The sequence below is a fragment of the Nilaparvata lugens genome, unplaced genomic scaffold (assembly GCF_014356525.2).
Source record: "Nilaparvata lugens isolate BPH unplaced genomic scaffold, ASM1435652v1 scaffold5679, whole genome shotgun sequence".
Classification (NCBI taxonomy): domain Eukaryota; kingdom Metazoa; phylum Arthropoda; class Insecta; order Hemiptera; family Delphacidae; genus Nilaparvata; species Nilaparvata lugens.
In genome coordinates, this window is record NW_024091473.1 from 1 (window position 1) to 22,046 (window position 22,046).

Below are 22,046 nucleotides of genomic sequence, written 5' to 3' on the forward strand. Positions count from 1 at the left end.
AAGCCGTTTTCACAGTACCTACCAGTTTGAACCAAATGTCGGCTTAATATGAATTAAATCCATGTTAAGTTTAATTGATATTAAAACACACCAGCTGATCCAATTCGGTTTAAGCTTTCACCGAGAAAACTGCACTTGGTGGGCAAGTAAATAATCGAAATAATATCATTTGAATCCTTCAAATTGAGAAATTTATTAAATAGTTGGATATCAATCATATTTCATAACACAAATTAAGGTACTTATCAGGTAACCGTTTATATTTTCAAAAGGCATAGTCTCTCTGTAACAGTAGACTATATTAATTCAAAACAATCAACTTGGAATTGAAACAATGTTGAAATTATTGGCCCGCTCGCCGAAGCGGCTCAGTTTGCCCCAACTGAAACAGATAATATAAAAGACACTGCGGTCAATTACTGAAACAAATCCGAAAATGCCTTTTGAACAAAACAATATAGACATTTTAATAAAAGAAGCATATAACCTGGATTTCAAATCAATTACAAAAAAGTGCAGAAATAAAAAATACATAACAATTTACATACATGAGGTCCACGTTATAATGGCAGTATTATTAATTAACATTGGTATTGCCAACCGTGTCTATCATTCGACAAAGCAGATCCTTCTCTATCCTTCTCTAGCTCCTCAACGTCGCCAGATCGTGTTTTAACAATATAGAATAATATAATTGATGAACAAAATATTTAATCTCAATTATTTCTTTGGAAAACATCAACTTTCTATCAAAATTTGGAAGAGAAATGGTACAGGCTCTGCCTAGTTCTTCCTCCATCGTCATAATTATATTATGATTATAGTGTTTAGAAAATTAAATGAATAATCAAATTTAATCAACTATTGTTTAATCATTGGAATGTGTATTTCCTTGATGAATAAAACATAATTGATTATTTTAAACAAGAATGAACAGTTGTTAATATGACATGAGATAGGCCTATAGCAGTAACAGCAGCTATCCTCTGGCAACGCTGTTTTCTTTGTTTTCTAGTGCAATTATAACGTGGACCTCACTAGCAGCAGCCCAAACGGAGCAACCAACCAATCCTGACCTGCCGACTTATAGACTAGCCTACAATGTCGCTCGGGTAGAATCGTAGAGCCGTCGCTTAGGAAACACCTCGTAAAATGCCGATTGAAATAAGTCTTCGGAAGACGTAGCTGTTCTATCTCCTCAAGTTAAATTGGATGGGCACGTTAAACTGTCGGTCACGGCTGAAGTATGACAGTCGTGAGGCCCATTGACGGCTTAAATGATATATATTCAGGCGAGGAGAAACTTCCGTCAGCAACTCCCCACCAATAAAAGCCATAGCCTACGAATATTATTATTATTATGCCATGCCAGATTCAAATGGACAGATTGGCTAACATTAGGAAATATGTCGGCTACGTTTTTCGAAAACGTATTACAAGCTACGCTACGGCGGTGTGAGATGGCCTTCACATAGATAGGCTATAATTATTATATTCATCCATGAGTATGGTATATACAGCTGGATGGGAATTAATGACAAATTGCATTTATTCAAATGCTAATTAATGAATAGTTATTACTAAACGAAAATCCAAATTAAATGCTGTAAATCACCCCGAATACTTGTACTACTGCACATATTGACAACAGGGTTAACAGCTGGATGGAAATTCGATGAGAGCTACTATCTAGAAATTATTTGCCAGCCCGGGAATCGAACCCTAATTGCTAGTCAGCGTCAGGTATGCTCACGCTTACACCAAACTGACAATCTCTGGATAGCAGCGCTCATTTTATTCGAAGCCATAGCGGCCAGCCAGTCTACAGATGAAAATTCATGAGAAATTGTATTTTATTCAAATGCTAAATAATGAATGATTATTACTAAACAGTAATCCAAATTAAATGCTGTGAATCACCCCGAAGATTGACAACAGGGTTAACAGCTAGATGGGAATTCGATCACAACACCTACACAGATAATACCTGAAGAGTCCAAGTCAATAAGTTAGAGAATGATAGTAAGGTATAGCCTGTATGGTTTCAGCTGTTGTAGCTACATATTGGCCCAACGTCGGCCAGCGTCGGCCAGCCCAGCGTAGGCCAACCAAGGCCAGCACTGGCAAACCACCCATCCACACTCTCGCGGTCGTCGTCATTAGTACGCACTTGGGCGATAGTGTGGATGTGACATTATAATTCAATAAAACCACAGATAATTATTGTTAATTTGCTACTTACCAGAGCTGATGCCCTGAAACCGACAGCAAGTAGCCGAATATGGTTAGCAACACCTGGTCGGGCAGTTGGTACTGGAGCGGCCGAGGTTGCCCAACTCATCCAGCATCCACATCCAGTGGTAGTGCGCATGCTCCTTGCATGTAGATCCACCACCACTAGATGTGGATGCCGCCGAGTGATCGTGGTGCGGCGGCGACGACTGCAAATCAAATCAAATCTTCATTTTTCCCAAAACATAATTACAATAACAATGATTATAAAAAACTAAAATACAATATAAAATGAAAAATGAAATTCCATCAAATAGGATAAATAATATAGATATATTAAACCAAGTCCCTGCAAGGTTTGAAAAAACCTGAGCACAGATGCTGAGTGTTCAATGACTAACAATAATGCAAGAAAATCATAAAAGGATAACATGCAACTTAGTTATGTTAACTAACATGCATTGAAAATATCGGGAAGAGAAACAGGGGGTGAGGAAGAAGTAGAACCAGGATTTCACTATTTTGAGCCCAGATTCTGCTGCTTTCTTAGTATCCTCCCAATTGGCTCCCTTGAATAACAATCAAGTGTCATCGGCAAAAGCGATTGACACTCCATTTTTTAATTCTAACTTGGGAAGATCATTCATGTAGATTAGGAAGAGAATCGGAGACAGGACTGTTGCCTGTGCAAGACTATAATCAAGGCTGGTTTTATTAGCAATTCTGAGGATTTGGTATCTATTGTTTGAATAGTTTTTAAATAATTAAAAATACAAGTTCTGTAGCACTGTAAAAGCAGTATTCGAGTCTTTTAATGTCCTCCTAAACAAAGGTTTGCTCTCTATTTCAGTTGTGATATTCATTTATTCATTTACGGTACAAATGAATATTTGTCCATCTAGTATAGCACATCTAGTAAATTAATTGATGAATTGGAGGAAAATGACTGCAATACTTTGTGATAGAAGGAATGAAAAACTTAAGGGCAAAATCTATAAAACAGTCGTGTCGTGCGGCCCGCGTTGACATACGGAGCGGAGGCCTGGGCAGTTAAGAAAGCCCATGAACACAGACTGGAGGTCACTGAAATGAAGATGCTGAGGTGGAGTTGCGGCCTAACTGGAAGGGATGGAATCCCAAATGAAATATAATTAATTATTTTTAACAAGAATGAACAGTTGATATCAGATCAGATATAGGCTTAACGGTATCAGCTATCCTCTATAGAAGGTACAGAATCGGCCCTACTGTTCTCCTATCTTTCTCCACTAGAAAAATAGAAGAACAACGTTGCCAATTCTCTGTCTTTTGAAGAGGATAGCTGATACCAGTACATCTGATATTTATGTATAATTATTGGCAATGTTGTTCTTCTATTTTTCTCCACTACCTTTAGGAACTAACAATAGATATTGACCAAAGTTGGTGGTAAAATTGACCAAGCTATCCTCTTCAGAAGGCAGTGGCAAGGCAGATAATTGGCAACGTTGTTCTCCTACTTTCCTCCACTGCCATTATAACGTGGACCTCACTATAACGTCTCTGTTTTCAAAATTATCAAGGGACTTTATGCCTCCTATTGTGGTCTCAATCCTGCAAATAATATTTCAATATTTCAATGTTATATTTTTAAAGTTGTGTTTCCCAATTTACGAATATCTGTGGGCCAAGATTCTATATTACTCTATAGACCTCACTATAGTACTCATCTATTTCACTATCCATGACCAACTGCTAGTTGATAATTCAATTTTGATCTACTCGTATTTTTGACGACACTACAGTCCAATTTTTGAATAATAGTTATTAATGTGTGTTAAAAATGGATTTGAAAATCGAAAGCGCTCTAAACGTGGGTAATAGTTTTTAATAACTATTATTCAAAATTTAGACTGTAGTGTCATCAAAATCGAACACTATAGTGCAATTTTTCAATTAGTAGTAGAAGTATTTCGATTCGGATACTACCAGATTATCAAAATAGATATATTACATAGAGTTGGTGATAAAATACTGCCCTGAATTGAGCCACTAACAAACTTGATAGCCAGAAAAGGGTACTGTAGCAACTATTAAGTTGTACGTAAGTAGCTATTAACTTAGTAAGAAGTAAGTATACTTAATTATAACTGAGAATAAGTAACTTAAGTTGTGTGTCCCACCTGTCTGGTTGACTTCCTTTTCTGTGAGCATCAAGATTCAACATTCATGATTCAAGATCCAAATGCGTCCCCTTCTGTGTCTTCACAATCCACATTGAGTCACTGCAAAAACAGACACATATAATTAAAGTTTACAATCTTACTGTAGAGCACTCATATTTAAAGAGCAAATAATTGTCCATTAGCAGGTGTAACCCGTGAACCCTGGCAACTGAAAACTTTAAAAAATCTACCTACTGAGATCTTGAACGATTTAAAAAAGGCCTATAACCATCCTCAGTAAATAAAGAATCTATAAGCAACATTTCAAGTTAATCAGTTGAGTAGTTGAGACGTGATGATGCGTCGTTTGTGTATTTCCTATCCCCAACATGTATAAGCCGATTCCTTCCTTTATTATATTATAGATTTATCATTAGAAGTAGGCTATTTATCAAGTTGATGTTTCAACAAACTAAACTGTTATTATTTGCTAGGTTGGGATAAAACTAGGAAAACATGAGCATTAATGAATAAATGGTTTAAATTATAATACATAACCAACTTTCTGGACTTTCCAAATAAGAGAGGCGGCTATTAGGAGTTTATTTCGAGGGGCCGAACGACGTCACTTATCAACTCCTAAAATCTAGCTACTGCATCCAAGGCTATCTTATCGTTGCCGGCCCCAACCTTCAACCCTCAGGGTGAGCCGGGTTGAAAGACTCAAAGACAGCACTCTATATCCAGTGCAGTCGAGTCTCTAGTTCACCTAGTGCTATCCCACTACAAAATGATTCATGTCATCGATTCGACATCATCTGCTGCGAACGTGGACAGCACAAACACGTGAGGCGAATACAGATATCACCGACCACTAGAAACCTGGTGGTGACTTGTAGCAGTCAGTAGAACGCGCTGACACGCGGTAATAAACCGGTGGAGCCGCCAAGGCAGTAATAAGGGTCCTTATGCCGCAGCCACATGTTGGCCCAATGATGACCACCGCCAGTGTGTCGATGGGTAGTTTGCCAGCGCTGGCCTTCATTGGCCATCGCTCCAATTTTTCTCGAGCGGAGGCCAGCCCCCCACCGTAGGCCAATGAAGGCCAAACCACCCATCCACACTAGTCAACCAATGCCTGTTTTGTCGTTTGTTTTGCTGATTTTTCTGTGTAAATGAGTATCTAATAAATTATCGAATAAAATATTTGTGATATAATGAATAATTTTGATTTATCAAGTGATTGGAAAAACTCTTATAAATTCTGATACAAGCTACATTTTGTCAAGGCGACAAAGTTGAACAGCTGATGTAATAGGACAGAAGAACTGGCTAAATCATTGCCACTCTGGGCGGCACTGGCTAGATTGGCTTTCTTTCAAGATGGCGGATTTTGACGTCACGATTCTAGCCGAGTTTCCATTGTGCATGTATTGTTTGACGCTGGCCTTGATTGGGCACTGGCCACATTGCAGTGTAGATGGCAAGACCAACGCGGGCCAGCGACTGAGGACTAGGCATAACATAGTGATGTTTGCAATTCACTCACCATAGATATTGTTATGCTCGATCAAGCCGCGGCCTTCGCCCAAGATGAAGACGCCACCCTGATGGCCGTTGTAGATCTCGTTGCGGTGGGGTTGCTGTGGGAATGGATGCGGTTGTCGATGAACTGGCCGAGCCCGTACAAGCCACCCGTCTGTCCGTGGTGGATCTCGCAGTGCACCACTGTCACTGTCGGGTTGGCGCCCGAACCCCGCTATCCCATTGTTGTGGATGTCGTTCGCCTCCAACAAACCCTGCAAACAACAAATTACCACATTAACCACACGTCACGTTTATCTATATACTATATATGCAGGACGGAATTTAGGGTTTTAGTATATTCATATATATGTTGTACAGTACGCATCCCATAGCTTTGAAACGGCATATAGGCAAGGAAATAATTACGGCGTTGCAAAAACATCAGGCTTTAGAGACCCTAGATCCCTAGATGGAGGAAGCTCCCTACACACAGAGATTCTTCATGAATGAGAGAGCTGCAACGTATCACCAACAATGGAAAGAGCTTGTTGAACGAATGTCAGCTGACAGGCTGTGTTGTGCTAAAAGGACGTAACTCCGAAATGCTCCTTGTATATCTTTTCGGATGCAACAAGTTGCTTTTGAAAAGATAAAAAAGAGCATCTGTTGCTTATGAAAAGATACATTTTTAAAAATGTTGGATGTTTTTGAAAGGGTAGTAGGCCTATTGAAGTCTAGTGGCCCTTCACCGTTAAACAAAAAGCTACAGGACCCGGACTGTACGAGTAGTCATATGAATAGTTGATACAAACACAGAAACTAGTAACACAAAATAATACACATTATAGGCTAACAAGTCAAGGTAATACATAGGTAACATAGGGAGTATATGTTTTCTACACAGTCAGTATATGTGGTACCTACCGTCAATTTATCATATCATGTTTTAACCGATGATTACTATAATGGCTGTCATTCAAACAATATTATAATGGAATTTCACCAGTTAACATCTCCTCAACCGAATAAAAAGCCTGACCGGTATCAACTTGAATACACTCTCTAGTAAAGTGCTCATGTAGATCGCATATTAGATCTAATATATTCAAGATATCTTTGAAAAGTAAGAGCCTGCAGCATTAATAAACAGTGAAGAGTCAAATTGATGTATATTTTTGAAAAATGGCTTGCAGGGATCCATTCTTCCCAGATATTAAATTGCCACATCATAACACTGTGTTATTAAAAATATGCTTAATTTCTGCATGTACATAACTGAGTAAGTCACCATAACAATCATATATTTACAATTGTTGTATACAATAAAGTAGCATAGATATGATGTTGAATTAATACTTTTATTTCTGAACACAGCAATCATGAGTTCAACTTGTCTTGATTCGAAAAGTTCTGTAGCACTGTAAAAGCACTATTCGAGTCTTTTAATTTCCTCCTAAACAAAGGTTTGCTCTCTATTTCAGTTGTGATAGGCTATTCATTTATTCATTTACGGTACAAATGAAAATTTGTCACTGAAATGAATACAAAATAGTAGGCTATTCGGATAGTTACCTGAAATGATAGTGCAGTGCAGACGAAGATCTCGCAAGTTTCTTGAGGTATGATTTCAAAACCGACCGAGTAGAATTTTTCTAGTGTCTTGTCCAAATAATTTGTTCCATTTCATCAATTTCCAGAGCCTGTAACAGAACATAGATAAATTAGATGAAAAATAATAAATTCACAGATGAATGAATGGAATCACAGTTCACCAGACGCATCATATGAAAATAGAAATGAGATAATGAATAATGCATGATAGAAATTCATAGATCATCACAATGCATACTTGAAAAAATCATGCTTCTTCACCTACAGAAAAGGATCGTTAGAATTATAAACAATGAAAACTACCTGGCACATTGCAAACGTTTGTTTATTGAGACTGGAATACTAACACTCCCTTGTCTTTGAATCAGCTCTGATGGTTGAAAGAAGACCGGATTATTTCCAACGGAACCAACATATACATGGATACAACACAAGACGACATAATGACACCCATATACTGACAGTGAGAACTGGACTGGCGCAAGAGGGGCCCAGATACTTATGCAGCAGGATTTACAACCATCTCCCAGAAGAAGAAATGAAAAATATCAAAAGCATAGGCACCTTCAAGGACCTCCAGAAGAGACACTTACAACAAAAGCCTTACTAAAGCCTGCACGAATTCTATGATGACGGTGTGTTCCGCAGGGACGACCACGGCGCTGTCGCGCTACTAGTGGGATATCTACAAGTATCAAGTAAGTATCAAGCATCACGCCTCAACTACTGGACTGATTAACTTGACAATTTGCATATAGATTATTAATTATTCACCGTGGATGGTTATATTAATTCTTTTAATATAAAAGATTATTAGCCTATTGTTAATTCTTCAAGATTAAGGTAGGTCAAGTTTTAAGTCTGTTAAATTTTTAATTAGCCCATTGCGGTGCACGGGTGATCTGCTAGTATTGAATTGAATTGGTGGTGGAATACTGCCCTGAATTGAGCCACTGACAAACTTGATAGCCAGAAAAGAGTACCTATTGTAGCAACTATTAAGTTGTAAGTAACTAAGTAAGTATTAGTAGGCAGGAATAGCATGAGCTGTGAGATGCGCGAGAGGAGAGGTAAAGGAGTGATAGTTGGGAGGCCGCTCGAAACTAAAAGAGGGGAGGTGGCTGGAGCCTGTTTGTTGAGACGAATGGCTCACTGTCGCCGTTCCTACTGCTTACGCATAAAATTAGACGATCATTCTCTTTATTTCACTGTTTATTATTACTTGCTTTGCTGGCGTCTATGGGCTTGGATTGTTATCGCTAAATATGAGTCATCAATAATTGCAAAATTTTCCAAGAAGTTATTCATTTTGTTCTATGTATAAGTCACTCTGCATCTTTGAACATAATATAGTCTACGACAAATACGAAATATAGATAAACAAACTATATAATGAACTCAATATTCATAGCCAGTATATTATTATCATTATTCAAGTTTTCCTTCACTGGTGAGAATTCAACGACCTGTGGTTTCTATATAATCATTCCTATTATAGAAATAAAGATAAAACATAATTCGAAAAATTTAACTCTCACTGAAGCAGTATCAATTACAATTGATAATATTTTAAATTCTTATTCATCATGCATATAAATAAATAAAAAAAATGGTGAAATATTATTTTAAAATGTGATGAACCTAAACATCTATGAATGACTTACCGTTTTAGTAACTTTCGAACGGAACAATTCCCGTTAAATCACTATCTTCATCGATGTCTGCTACACCTGTGTTCCTATCCCCATCACTGTCGCCCGAGTCATCTGACTCGTCACTGTCATCGGAGTCCTGGCCTAATCTCACAATTATGTCTTCAGTCACGTCATCGATATAAGGTTCCAATTCCAAGTACGTTTCCTGAATTTTCTTGGCATGATCACATCTCGTCTTCCAGTCATCTTTTGTAATCGATTCACAGGTTTCCTTTACTAATCTCTCCACTGTATCCATATTAAAATTTACATTTTTTCTCCCTACCCTTTCTTTGAGCAGACTCCAAATTAACTCAATGGGGTTCAGGTCCGGGTGATAGGGTGGTAGTCGCAAGACATCATGGCCATTTTTCGCAAAAAGCTCGTCAATTTTGTAGATTTTGAATGCAGGCTTGTGAGTAAGTATGATCGAGTAAAGCTCTGGTTTGAACATGCAGCTTGAATGAGCAATGTTCCGTTCGGATAGCCACTTTATCATCTCTGCCTTTTTACTAGATGTAGTAGGTGCTGGATCTTTTTGTTTGTTGTGATAGGTGCATTATCTATTACAACGACAGAATTTGGCTTTAGATTTGGGATCAGTTGTGTTGTGACCCATTTTTCATAATTCTCAAAATTCATGTCATCATGATAATCTCCTGTTTTCATTCCTGACCTGAAAGTTAATAAGGCATTATTCACAAACCCATCTTCTCCACCAGCGTGCACTATGATAAGACGTTGACCCTTACTGATGGGAGTTTTCAAACCTTCATTATTTGTTGTGTCAATCCATGCAAGAGGTTTTGAATGAGTCAAATGTACATAAGTTTCGTCCATATAAATTATGGGCCGCTCTGCTTCTTGATATTCCACTAGCTTCCTCAAATATTTCAATCTCAACTCTCGAATATCATATCTCTCTACCAATATATTCCTATTATTTGATGTCTTCCTCCACCGAAACCCTAACTTTTTTAAAATCTTGGCAAGTGCCCACCTACTCCCATTAAAATTGATTTTTTCCCTTAAAACCGGTAATAAGTTTTTCAAGGTCGGTCTTTCTTCATGCTGCTTGTGGAACTCATTTACAGTCCTCCTAACTATGCCCAGGTCGAAACTGTCTAAGCTGCATTTGTAGTCTTTTCGTTGTCTCACTTTGTTGGGGTACTGAAAGAAGTCCCTACATCATTGCACTGTTTCTCTTCCTGTAATATTCGTTTCAAGGAACTTTGAGATATTCCAGTTGCCTCTGCAACTCGCTCATGGACTTTCTTCAAATTTATGGGCACTTTTGTTTCAGCTTCTTTTTTCATAAAACGATAAACATTAGCAACAACTTCTCGTGTTTGGCTGTGAATAACTTTTCTGCCTCCTATTTTCTTCTTAACACCATCATCCATCATGCATATTTATCTTATCTAACAGTTTAAAATTAATGAAATTAAAAATTAATTCACAGTTTAAAATAAAAATTAATGAAAATATAAAACTATACAATAAAATACTGACCTAATACAATATAAAACTCGGAAAATGTTTATGGAACGGCACGCGAAATTTTAACCGGAGCGATAAATATAAAACTATACAATAAAATACTGACCTAATACAATATAAAACTCGGAAAATGTTTATGGAACGGCACGCGAAATTTTAACCGGAGCGATGTGCACTGTACGGCTGTTAAGTAGTGACTGAGTCAAATGCTTCCCCCACCACTAAAATTCTCTCTCGGGCTACTGCGCACCTTGAACTCAGAGCTCATGCTATTCCTGCCGGCCTGTATAGGCCTACTTGAGTAAAAGTATACTTATGTTGTGTGACTCACCTGTCTGGTTGACTTGCTTTTCTGTGAGCATCAAGATTCAAGATCCAAAAACATCTAAATGCGTCTTCTTCTGTGTCTTACAATCCATACCAAGCAACTGCAAAAACAGACCCACATTATTATTATTGTGTACAATCTTACTGTAGAGTGGTCAAATAAAAAAACAAAATATTACCTACAGCAGGTAACCCGTGCTTTGCTAGGGACTAACTGAAAACTTCACAAACTCGACCTACTGAGATACCTCCAATACCTTCTGTTTCATTCATTGTATTCAATACACATAATTACAGAACAACTATTCAAATGGCAAATAAAACAGTGACCACTTTCAATAAAAATTTAAATCATCAATCATAAATTCATTCAAATTATAATATGCATTATCACAAAAGCAGCTGAACGGTGGAGACGTCTCCTGGGGATGATGCATCATTGAAAAATATCCTATCCCCTACGTGTACAAGCCGATTCTTTCCATTATTACATTATAGATTTATCATTAGGTTTACCGGTACTTACCAAGTTGTCGTACTAACAAGCTAAACTGTTATTATTTGGGATAAAACTAGGTTGCTAGGTTGCTAGGTTACTTGGTTGGGATAAAACTAGGAAAACATGAGCGTTAATGAATAAATGGTTTAAATTATAATACATAACCAACTTTCTTGACTAGTTTATGAATCAAAATTCGGAGAAGGAAAAGTTTCGGCCTGTGCCTTTAGCTCCTTTCCAATCATTTAAATGAATAAGTTTTATTTATCATCAAATAGCCTACATAAAATAAACTTATTGACTATTTGAAAAGTGTTTACCACCGTAGGTTGGTTTATGCAAATTGATTTTATCTCACCAAACTGTTATTTATGAAGTAAAAATTGGGCTTGAAAGTGGAATTCTAACCTCATTCTTTTAAAGAAAAACATAGGTAGCCTCAAAATTTTGGGCCTGTTGTTTTCTCCGAATCTAATTATTGTATAACATTATGATTAGCAATTGACAATAGATAAAATGAAAACAAAAAATGAATAAACTTGTCAACAACACCCTTGGCTATGATACCATACAAAACCTGGAATAATATTGTAAACTAACCCATAACCTATTTGCAAATCTTCATGTTTGTTTATTAGTGAATAAACCATTACCAGCTACGTTTTATATTAGAATACAGTAAGCTTACTAGCATTTAAACCAATAAATTTGGTACTCACCTACTGAAGAGAAGAATTTTCTAAATATTCAAGTTTGAACCAAAACATTTTTTAGTTTTGAAGATACAATATATCAAGTGATAAATATTTTTATAATGTATTTATTGATACCCTTTTCAAATATAATGGTGTTTTAATGCCTACCTAACTATCTACTGAACTTTCGACTAGATACTAGGCTAACCTCCAAATTCCTGTATCTGTTTACCAAATTAACCGTTTCATTCTTTAATTATTTCCACATATAATTTTAATCAAAATGATCGGAGAGATGAGATAAAAACTGTCCTATTCCTCTTTTAAATTTAGATTCAGACTAAAAATTCCAAAAATTGGTTATTGGTGGTTAATATTTTCATAACCTCAATTCATTTTGAGTTGAGTACAATTTTCAGTCAAAAAAAAACCCAAAAAATCTGTAGGTCAATTGAAACCAATATTAAAAACTATCTAAATATCATTAAACACTGATATAATAGAGAATTATTCAAATAATATTTATTTATGGATTTGATCCTCTGTAGAGATGTTTGATTCCGTATCAAATCAAAGATGGACGCCATTCTGTATCTCTGTATCACCCTGACGTCATTCTGTATCACTTGAACCAAAAATTTAACATTGGAGAGATAGGAAAATCAAAAACCAATACCAGGGTTTCAGAAGGACATAGGAGGTAAAAATGCAACGCGTGCTTGCAACGTAACTGACCTCGATGGAGACGGATTTTGGTAACCAGCTGTACCACTACACACCGCAAAATAATAATGAAAAAATAATTAAGTATTAACAATTGATACGTTCAAATGAAAATATTTAAATTATTTCTCTGATGTATCAAATTATCCTGTTTATTGGAAGCACTATTAACGCAATTCATAGTTGAAAAAATAATGAACATCAAACAGCTGATTAGCTTGAACAGCAGGTAGCCAGCCGTACCACTACACAATGCAAAAAAATAATAGAAAATAATTAAGTATATCTATCATCAAATTAGAATTATGATATTCAAATAATTATTTTAAAAGTTTCAAATATATTTTCTAGTTGATTTATACCATTATTCATTGAAAAGTTGGGAATATATATAAGTACTTTTGATTGATGCATTTGGAAAATATATCGACATTCAATGGTTCTCAAATGATTTTTTATAGATAAGGAATTTTATAACTATAGATTGATGTCTTGATTACGTTTGAAAAAATGATTCATGAAAAGATTCACTCTTCATTCTTCATTATTCAAAAGGTTTTGAAACATCATTATCAAGATGGCTCACCGGCAAATTCAAACTAGGTTATCAACCGGCAAGTTCAAAAGCTATATATATATATATTCAAAGTTAAATATTTTTAAAATATTCAACAAGAAGTCTTTCAAAAGTAAGTTATTGAGGTAACATTGCTAAGGAATACATTGAGAATAAATTATTCAAATTTTTCTTTGAAGCTATAAAATAGCTCTTTACTCTTGACTTTAGTTAGTAATTAGAACTTGTTACTCAACAGTCAATTTGATATTATACAAAAAAGGTCCTCATGCGTACAAAGCTACTATGAAGCTAACAAAAGTTAAAGATATAAAAACTAGGGAATATTCTACTAGAGATGCGGTCCTGCTTTTTTTGAAGCATTAAATCTCTCAGTTTGGTTTTATTAATTGCAGTGACAAAATTTTCAACTACGGTATATGATGATGAGAAAAATGTTATATTCTACAACAACGTTTGCTACAAAATAAGGCTCTGATGAACCGTTCAATAGTTATGGTTAAATTACTGGAACATCAACCCATTATCTCACATAGCCCATAGGCCATCATGAAAATGAAACAGATCAGATTCTCAAGGAAAATCTATCAGGAAAGCGAGCTGTACAGCCCACAACAGCAACTTCTTCTGAAATACTTGAAGAAACAAATCTATAGAGTCCTCAGTCACCGCTATAGTAGCATAACAGCTAATACAGAAAAATCTAATAATTTAATCAGTTATTAAACAAATTTCGTGCAACTAGATCTTATTTTGAGCAGAATTTACAGCTATTATATTTTTGATTATTGTAAATTTTCTTGTATAATTTACTACTGATCTTCAGTTTACTTGGACTGAGTTTTTGAAATCAGGTTAACTCTTTATTCTTGTTCTTTGAAAAAAAAATATTTTATACTAAAAACTGTAATAAATCTGATTAAGAAAGTAAGCATTTTTATTGATTTCTTTCTCATTCCATAGTTAATAATCCCTCTTGGTAACTTAGTGAAAAATTACTTTAGAGTTGTTTGTACGTCAGCTAGTTTAATCTGTTATTTTTGACTAAGTTCTTATTTTAGACTATATAATTGTCAAGTATTCTATCAAGTAAACTTGTCAATTGTTCAATGAATCTTTTCTTATCTTCTGCCATTTACACAACTTATTGCCTCAACTTCGCCCACATCATTTGTAATGTTATAAAATGAAAATAAAAGACATTTATCTATCACTTGTTGAGTCAACCTCTTTCCATAGTTCGAATATCAACCGAATCTGGCACATTCGCATTTTTCATAAAATCCATGGTTTATCTAATTTTTTTTGTGAAAAATCAAAATCGCTCTAACTTCGTGACCTTATGCTCTTTGATGAGAGGAACATGAATCTGGAATCCGATTTGCAAAATTCCTCACCGTTTGAAAATTTGCAAATTTTACGTTTGAAGCTGCATAACTCACCCTGTATAGTAGCTGGGGGTGCCAAATTTGGCTCAGACATTTCTCAGATAAAGCTTCATCTATGGTGCAAATTTCAGCCAAACCTGAGATACTTTTTTCTTTACTGTTTTAAAACGCACAATGAAACATAAACAATCTATACCATAGGGTTATCTTCTTATGATATCTTTTTTCTATGATAATAATCACCATACTAATTACTTGAATAATTCTAACGATTTAAAAGCCGTTTTCACAGTACCAGTTTGAACCAAATGTCGGCTTAATATGAATTAAATCCATGTTAAGTTTAATTGATATTAAAACACACCAGCTGATCCAATTCGGTTTAAGCTTTCACCGAGAAAACTGCACTTGGTGGGCAAGTAAATAATCGAAATAATATCATTTGAATCTTTCAAATTGAGAAATTTATTAAATAGTTGGATATCAATCATATTTCATAACACAAATTAAGGTACTTATCAGGTAACCGTTTATATTTTCAAAAGGCATAGTCTCTCTGTAACAGTAGACTATATTAATTCAAAACAATCAACTTGGAATTGAAACAATGTTGAAATTATTGGCCCGCTCGCCGAAGCGGCTCAGTTTGCCCCAACTGAAACAGATAATATAAAAGACACTGCGGTCAATTACTGAAACAAATCCGAAAAATGCCTTTTGAACAAAACAATATAGACATTTTAATAAAAGAAGCATATAACCTGGATTTCAAATCAATTACAAAAAAGTGCAGAAATAAAAAATACATAACAATTTACATACATGAGGTCCACGTTATAATGGCAGTATTATTAATTAACATTGGTATTGCCAACCGTGTCTATCATTCGACAAAGCAGATCCTTCTCTATCCTTCTCTAGCTCCTCAACGTCGCCAGATCGTGTTTTAACAATATAGAATAATATAATTGATGAACAAAATATTTAATGTCAATTATTTCTTTGGAAAACATCAACTTTCTATCAAAATTTGGAAGAGAAATGGTACAGGCTCTGCCTAGTTCTTCCTCCATCGTCATAATTATATTATGATTATAGTGTTTAGAAAAATAAATGAATAATCAAATTTTATCACCTATTGTTTAATCATTGGAATGTGTATTTCCTTGACGAATAAAACATAATTGATTATTTTAAACAAGAATGAACAGTTGTTAATATGACATGAGATAGGCCTATAGCAGTAACAGCAGCTATCCTCTGGCAACGCTGTTTTCTTTGTTTTCTAGTGCAATTATAACGTGGACCTCACTAGCAGCAACCCAAACGGAGCAACCAACCAATCCTGACCTGCCGACTTATAGACTAGCCTACAATGTCGCTCGGGTAGAATCGTAGAGCCGTCGCTTAGGAAACACCTCGTAAAATGCCTATTGAAATAAGTCTTCGGAAGACGTAGCTGTTCTATCTCCTCAAGTTAAATTGGATGGGCACGTTAAACTGTCGGTCACGGCTGAAGTATGACAGTCGTGAGGCCCATTGACGGCTTAAATGATATATATTCAGGCGAGGAGAAACTTCCGTCAGCAACTCCCCACCAATAAAAGCCATAGCCTACGAATATTATTATTATTATGCCATGCCAGATTCAAATGGACAGATTGGCTAACATTAGGAAATATGTCGGCTACGTTTTTCAAAAACGTATTACAAGCTACGCTACGGCGGTGTGAGATGGCCTTCACATAGATAGATATCTATAGATAGGCTATATTATATATAGGCTATATTCATCCATGAGTACGGTATATACAGCTGGATGGGAATTAATGACAAATTGCATTTATTCAAATGCTAATTAATGAATAGTTATTACTAAACGAAAATCCAAATTAAATGCTGTAAATCACCCCGAATACTTGTACTACTGCACATATTGACAACAGGGTTAACAGCTGGATGGAAATTCGATGAGAGCTACTATCTAGAAATTATTTGCCAGCCCGGGAATCGAACCCTAATTGCTAGTCAGCGTCAGGTATGCTCACGCTTACACCAAACTGACAATCTCTGGATAGCAGCGCTCATTTTATTCGAAGCCATAGCGGCCAGCCAGTCTACAGATGAAAATTCATGAGAAATTGCATTTATTCAAATGCTAATTAATGAATAGTTATTACTAAACGAAAATCCAAATTAAATGCTACAGCCTGTATGGTTTCAGCTGTTGTAGCTACATAATTGCCCAACGTCGGCCAGCGTCGGCCAGCCCAGCGTAGGCCAACCAAGGCCAGCACTGGCAAACCACCCATCCACACTCTCGCGGTCGTCGTCATTAGTACGCACTTGGGCGATAGTGTGGATGCGACATTATAATTCAATAAAACCACAGATAATTATTGTTAATTTGCTACTTACCAGAGCTGATGCCCTGAAACCGACAGCAAGTAGCCGAATATGGTTAGCAACACCTGGTCGGGCAGTTGGTACTGGAGCGGCCTTAGTGAGCGGCCGAGGTTGCCCAACTCATCCAGCATCCACATCCAGTGGTAGTGCGCATGCTCCTTGCATGTAGATCCACCACCACTAGATGTGGATGCCGCCGAGTGATCGTGGTGCGGCGGCGACGACTGCAAATCAAATCAAATCTTCATTTTCCCCAAAAACATAATTACAATAACAATGATTATAAAAAACTAAAATACAATATAAAATGAAAAATGAAATTCCATCAAATAGGATAAATAATATAGATATATTAAACCAAGTCCCTGCAAGGTTTGAAAAAACCTGAGCACAGATGCTGAGTGTTCAATGACTAACAATAATGCAAGAAAATCATAAAGGGATAACATGCAACTTAGTTATGTTAACTAACATGCATTGAAAATATCGGGAAGAGAAACAGGGGGTGAGGAAGAAGTAGAACCAGGATTTCACTATTTTGAGCCCGGATTCTGCTGCTTTCTTAGTATCCTCCCAATTGGCTCCCTTGAATAACAATCAAGTGTCATCGGCAAAAGCGATTGACACTCCATTTTTTAATTCTAACTTGGGAAGATCATTCATGTAGATTAGGAAGAGAATCGGAGACAGGACTGTTCCCTGTGCAAGACTATAATCAAGGCTGGTTTTATTATCAATTTGGAGGATTTGGTATCTATTGTTTAAATAGTTTTTAAATAATTAAAAATACAATCCGGCCTAAAGCAGCTGCTATGGCTGCGTTGTGCTGGTTGTGGGTTCGAATACCGCCAATGGCATGGTTGTTTTAGCATCTTATCACCAATGGCTGAAAAGAAACAATCAAGTGTGGTAAAAATTATAATAGTGAATGAATGAATGATTTGCATCGCGACTGGAATTCCCAAGTTTTAGACATTCCTTCACACACTTTTGTCATACGAAACACATACAAACGGTAGTATATTCCAGCCCATATAATAATATTATAGTATACAGTATTAAATATACGAATGGCTTTTTATTAGTGTGGAGTTCCTGACGGAAGTTCTACTGTCGACTACTGTCAATTATTACTGTTTTGGACGGGTGAGATTGTAAGAACGGCACAGTATGAGAGACTACCAGCGTCACATAGACGCCCTCTACTATGGCACTTCTAATTATGCTATCTATATCTATGGTACCACTCACCGAGCGGTGAGGTCTAAAGAACGGACGTATTTAATAATAATTATAACCTTTATTTCTGCATAACTGAGTATGTCACCAATATTTACAATTGTCATATACAATAAAGTAGCATACATATAACGTTGTATTAATACATTTATTTCTGAACACAGCAATCATGAGTTCAACTTGTCTTGATTCGAAAAGTTCTGTAGCACTGTAAAAGCACTATTCGAGTCTTTTAATTTCCTCCTAAACAAAGGTTTGCTCTCTATTTCAGTTGTGATATTCATTTATTCATTTACGGTACAAATGAATATTTGTCACTGAAATGAATACAAAATAGTAGGCTAGTTGGATAATTACCTGAAATGCTAGTGCAGTGCAGACGAAGATCTCGCAAGTATCTTGAGGTATGATTACAAAACCGACCGAGTAGAATTTTTCTAGTGTCTTGTCCAAATAATTTGTTCCATTTCATCAATTTCCAGAGCCTGTAACAGAACATAGATAAATTGGATGACAATATAATAAATTCACAGATGAATGAATGGAATCACAGTTCACGAATTATCAGACACATCATATGAAAATGGAAATGAGATAATGAATAATGTATAATAGAAATTAATTCATAGATCATCACAATGCATACTTGAAATAATCATGTTTAGTACAAGTTAGAGTTTCTATACTCTTATTAGCTGGGCTCAACCTTTGATGCAGACGGAGAACAGGCCAACGAAATAGCACATCTAGTAAATTAATTGATGAATTGGAGGAAAATGACTGCAATACTTTGTGATAGAAGGAATGAAAAACTTAAGGGCAAAATCTATAAAACAGTCGTGTCGTGCGGCCCGCGTTGACATACGGAGCGGAGGCCTGGGCAGTTAAGAAAGCCCATGAACACAGACTGGAGGTCACTGAAATGAAGATGCTGAGGTGGAGTTGCGGCCTAACTGGAAGGGATGGAATCCCAAATGAAATATAATTAATTATTTTTAACAAGAATGAACAGTTGATATCAGATCAGATATAGGCTTAACGGTATCAGCTATCCTCTATAGAAGGTACAGAATCGGCCCTACTGTTCTCCTATCTTTCTCCACTAGAAAAATAGAAGAACAACGTTGCCAATTCTCTGTCTTTTGAAGAGGATAGCTGATACCAGTACATCTGATATTTATGTATAATTATTGGCAATGTTGTTCTCTATTTCAGTTGTGATATTCATTTATTCATTTACGGTACAAATGAATATTTGTCACTGAAATGAATACAAAATAGTAGGCTAGTTGGATAATTACCTGAAATGCTAGTGCAGTGCAGACGAAGATCTCGCAAGTATCTTGAGGTATGATTACAAAACCGACCGAGTAGAATTTTTCTAGTGTCTTGTCCAAATAATTTGTTCCATTTCATCAATTTCCAGAGCCTGTAACAGAACATAGATAAATTGGATGACAATATAATAAATTCACAGATGAATGAATGGAATCACAGTTCACGAATTATCAGACACATCATATGAAAATGGAAATGAGATAATGAATAATGTATAATAGAAATTAATTCATAGATCATCACAATGCATACTTGAAATAATCATGTTTAGTACAAGTTAGAGTTTCTATACTCTTATTAGCTGGGCTCAACCTTTGATGCAGACGGAGAACAGGCCAACGAAATAGCACATCTAGTAAATTAATTGATGAATTGGAGGAAAATGACTGCAATACTTTGTGATAGAAGGAATGAAAAACTTAAGGGCAAAATCTATAAAACAGTCGTGTCGTGCGGCCCGCGTTGACATACGGAGCGGAGGCCTGGGCAGTTAAGAAAGCCCATGAACACAGACTGGAGGTCACTGAAATGAAGATGCTGAGGTGGAGTTGCGGCCTAACTGGAAGGGATGGAATCCCAAATGAAATATAATTAATTATTTTTAACAAGAATGAACAGTTGATATCAGATCAGATATAGGCTTAACGGTATCAGCTATCCTCTATAGAAGGTACAGAATCGGCCCTACTGTTCTCCTATCTTTCTCCACTAGAAAAATAGAAGAACAACGTTGCCAATTCTCTGTCTTTTGAAGAGGATAGCTGATACCAGTACATCTGATATTTATGTATAATTATTGGCAATGTTGTTCTTCTATTTTTCTCCACTACCTTTAGGAACTAACTATAGATATTGACCAAAGTTGGTGGTAAAATTGACCAAGCTATCCTCTTCAGAAGGCAGTGGCAAGGCAGATAATTGGCAACGTTGTTCTCCTACTTTCCTCCACTGCCATTATAACGTGGACCTCACTATAACGTCTCTGTTTTCAAAATTATCAAGGGACTTTATGCCTCCTATTGTGGTCTCAATCCTTAAGTAAGTATACTTAATTATAACTGAGAATAAGTAACTTAAGTTGTGTGTCCCACCTGTCTGGTTGACTTCCTTTTCTGTGAGCATCAAGATTCAACATTCATGATTCAAGATCCAAATGCGTCCCCTTCTGTGTCTTCACAATCCACATTGAGTCACTGCAAAAACAGACACATATAATTAAAGTTTACAATCTTACTGTAGAGCACTCATATTTAAAGAGCAAATAATTGTCCATTAGCAGGTGTAACCCGTGAACCCTGGCAACTGAAAACTTTACAAAATCTACCTACTAAGATCTTGAACGATTTGAAAAAGGCCTATAACCATCCTCAGTAAATAAAGAATCTATAAGCAACATTTCAAGTTAATCAGTTGAGTAGTTGAGACGTGATGATGCGTCGTTTGTGTATTTCCTATCCCCAACATGTATAAGCCGATTCCTTCCTTTATTATATTATAGATTTATCATTAGAAGTAGGCTATTTATCAAGTTGATGTTTCAACAAACTAAACTGTTATTATTTGCTAGGTTGGGATAAAACTAGGAAAACATGAGCATTAATGAATAAATGGTTTAAATTATAATACATAACCAACTTTCTGGACTTTCCAAATAAGAGAGGCGGCTATTAGGAGTTTATTTCGAGGGGCCGAACGACGTCACTTATCAACTCCTAAAATCTAGCTACTGCATCCAAGGCTATCTTATCGTTGCCGGCCCCAACCTTCAACCCTCAGGGTGAGCCGGGTTGAAAGACTCAAAGACAGCACTCTATATCCAGTGCAGTCGAGTCTCTAGTTCACCTAGTGCTATCCCACTACAAAATGATTCATGTCATCGATTCGACATCATCTGCTGCGAACGTGGACAGCACAAACAAGTGAGGCGAATACAGATATCACCGACCACTAGAAACCTGGTGGTGACTTGTAGCAGTCAGTAGAACGCGCTGACACGCGGTAATAAACCGGTGGAGCCGCCAAGGCAGTAATAAGGGTCCTTATGCCGCAGCCACATGTTGGCCCAATGATGACCACCGCCAGTGTGTCGATGGGTAGTTTGCCAGCGCTGGCCTTCATTGGCCATCGCTCCAATTTTTCTCGAGCG

The 22,046-nt window shown here is 36.4% G+C and overlaps 1 protein-coding gene across 23 annotated transcripts; it reads right to left on the reverse strand.

Moving 5' to 3' along the window:
- Window positions 1-177: 177 nt before the first annotated feature.
- Window positions 178-22,022, reverse strand: LOC120356059. Of its 23 annotated transcripts, XR_005573908.1 has the most exons (9): window positions 20,992-21,310; window positions 19,864-19,991; window positions 17,336-17,547; window positions 11,040-11,136; window positions 7,476-7,603; window positions 5,926-6,175; window positions 4,395-4,496; window positions 2,243-2,441; window positions 178-382 (listed from the first exon to the last, which is right to left on the reverse strand). XR_005573908.1 is itself a non-coding variant. In XM_039444857.1 (5 exons), the coding sequence occupies exons 3-5, from the start codon at window positions 17,458-17,460 to the stop codon at window positions 344-346; spliced, it is 363 nt and encodes a 120-aa protein (XP_039300791.1). In that variant the 5' UTR covers window positions 17,461-17,547; window positions 19,864-19,991; window positions 20,992-21,365; the 3' UTR covers window positions 178-343. The 23 variants fall into 23 exon arrangements, 7 of the variants coding, with proteins under 7 accessions (XP_039300791.1, XP_039300794.1, XP_039300793.1 ...); XR_005573910.1 differs by lacking the exons at window positions 178-382; window positions 17,336-17,547 and adding an exon at window positions 3,623-3,825 and having other exon boundaries at window positions 2,306-2,441; window positions 20,992-21,312; XR_005573912.1 differs by lacking the exons at window positions 17,336-17,547; window positions 19,864-19,991; window positions 20,992-21,310 and adding an exon at window positions 18,920-19,655.
- Window positions 22,023-22,046: the final 24 nt, after the last annotated feature.

Bases quoted from the DNA above. Each gene is read 5' to 3' on its own strand.
- LOC120356059 (XM_039444860.1), bottom strand. From the start codon at position 17,460: ATGTGGATGCTGGATGAGTTGGGCAACCTCGGCCGCTCACTAAGGCCG. The intron at 2,442-17,335 runs GTAAGTAGCAAA...TTTGATTTGCAG, and splicing joins GTTTCAGGGCATCAGCTCTG to TCGTCGCCGCCGCACCACGA. The intron at 383-2,242 runs GTAAGTAGCAAA...TATCTGTTTCAG, and splicing joins GTTTCAGGGCATCAGCTCTG to TTGGGGCAAACTGAGCCGCT.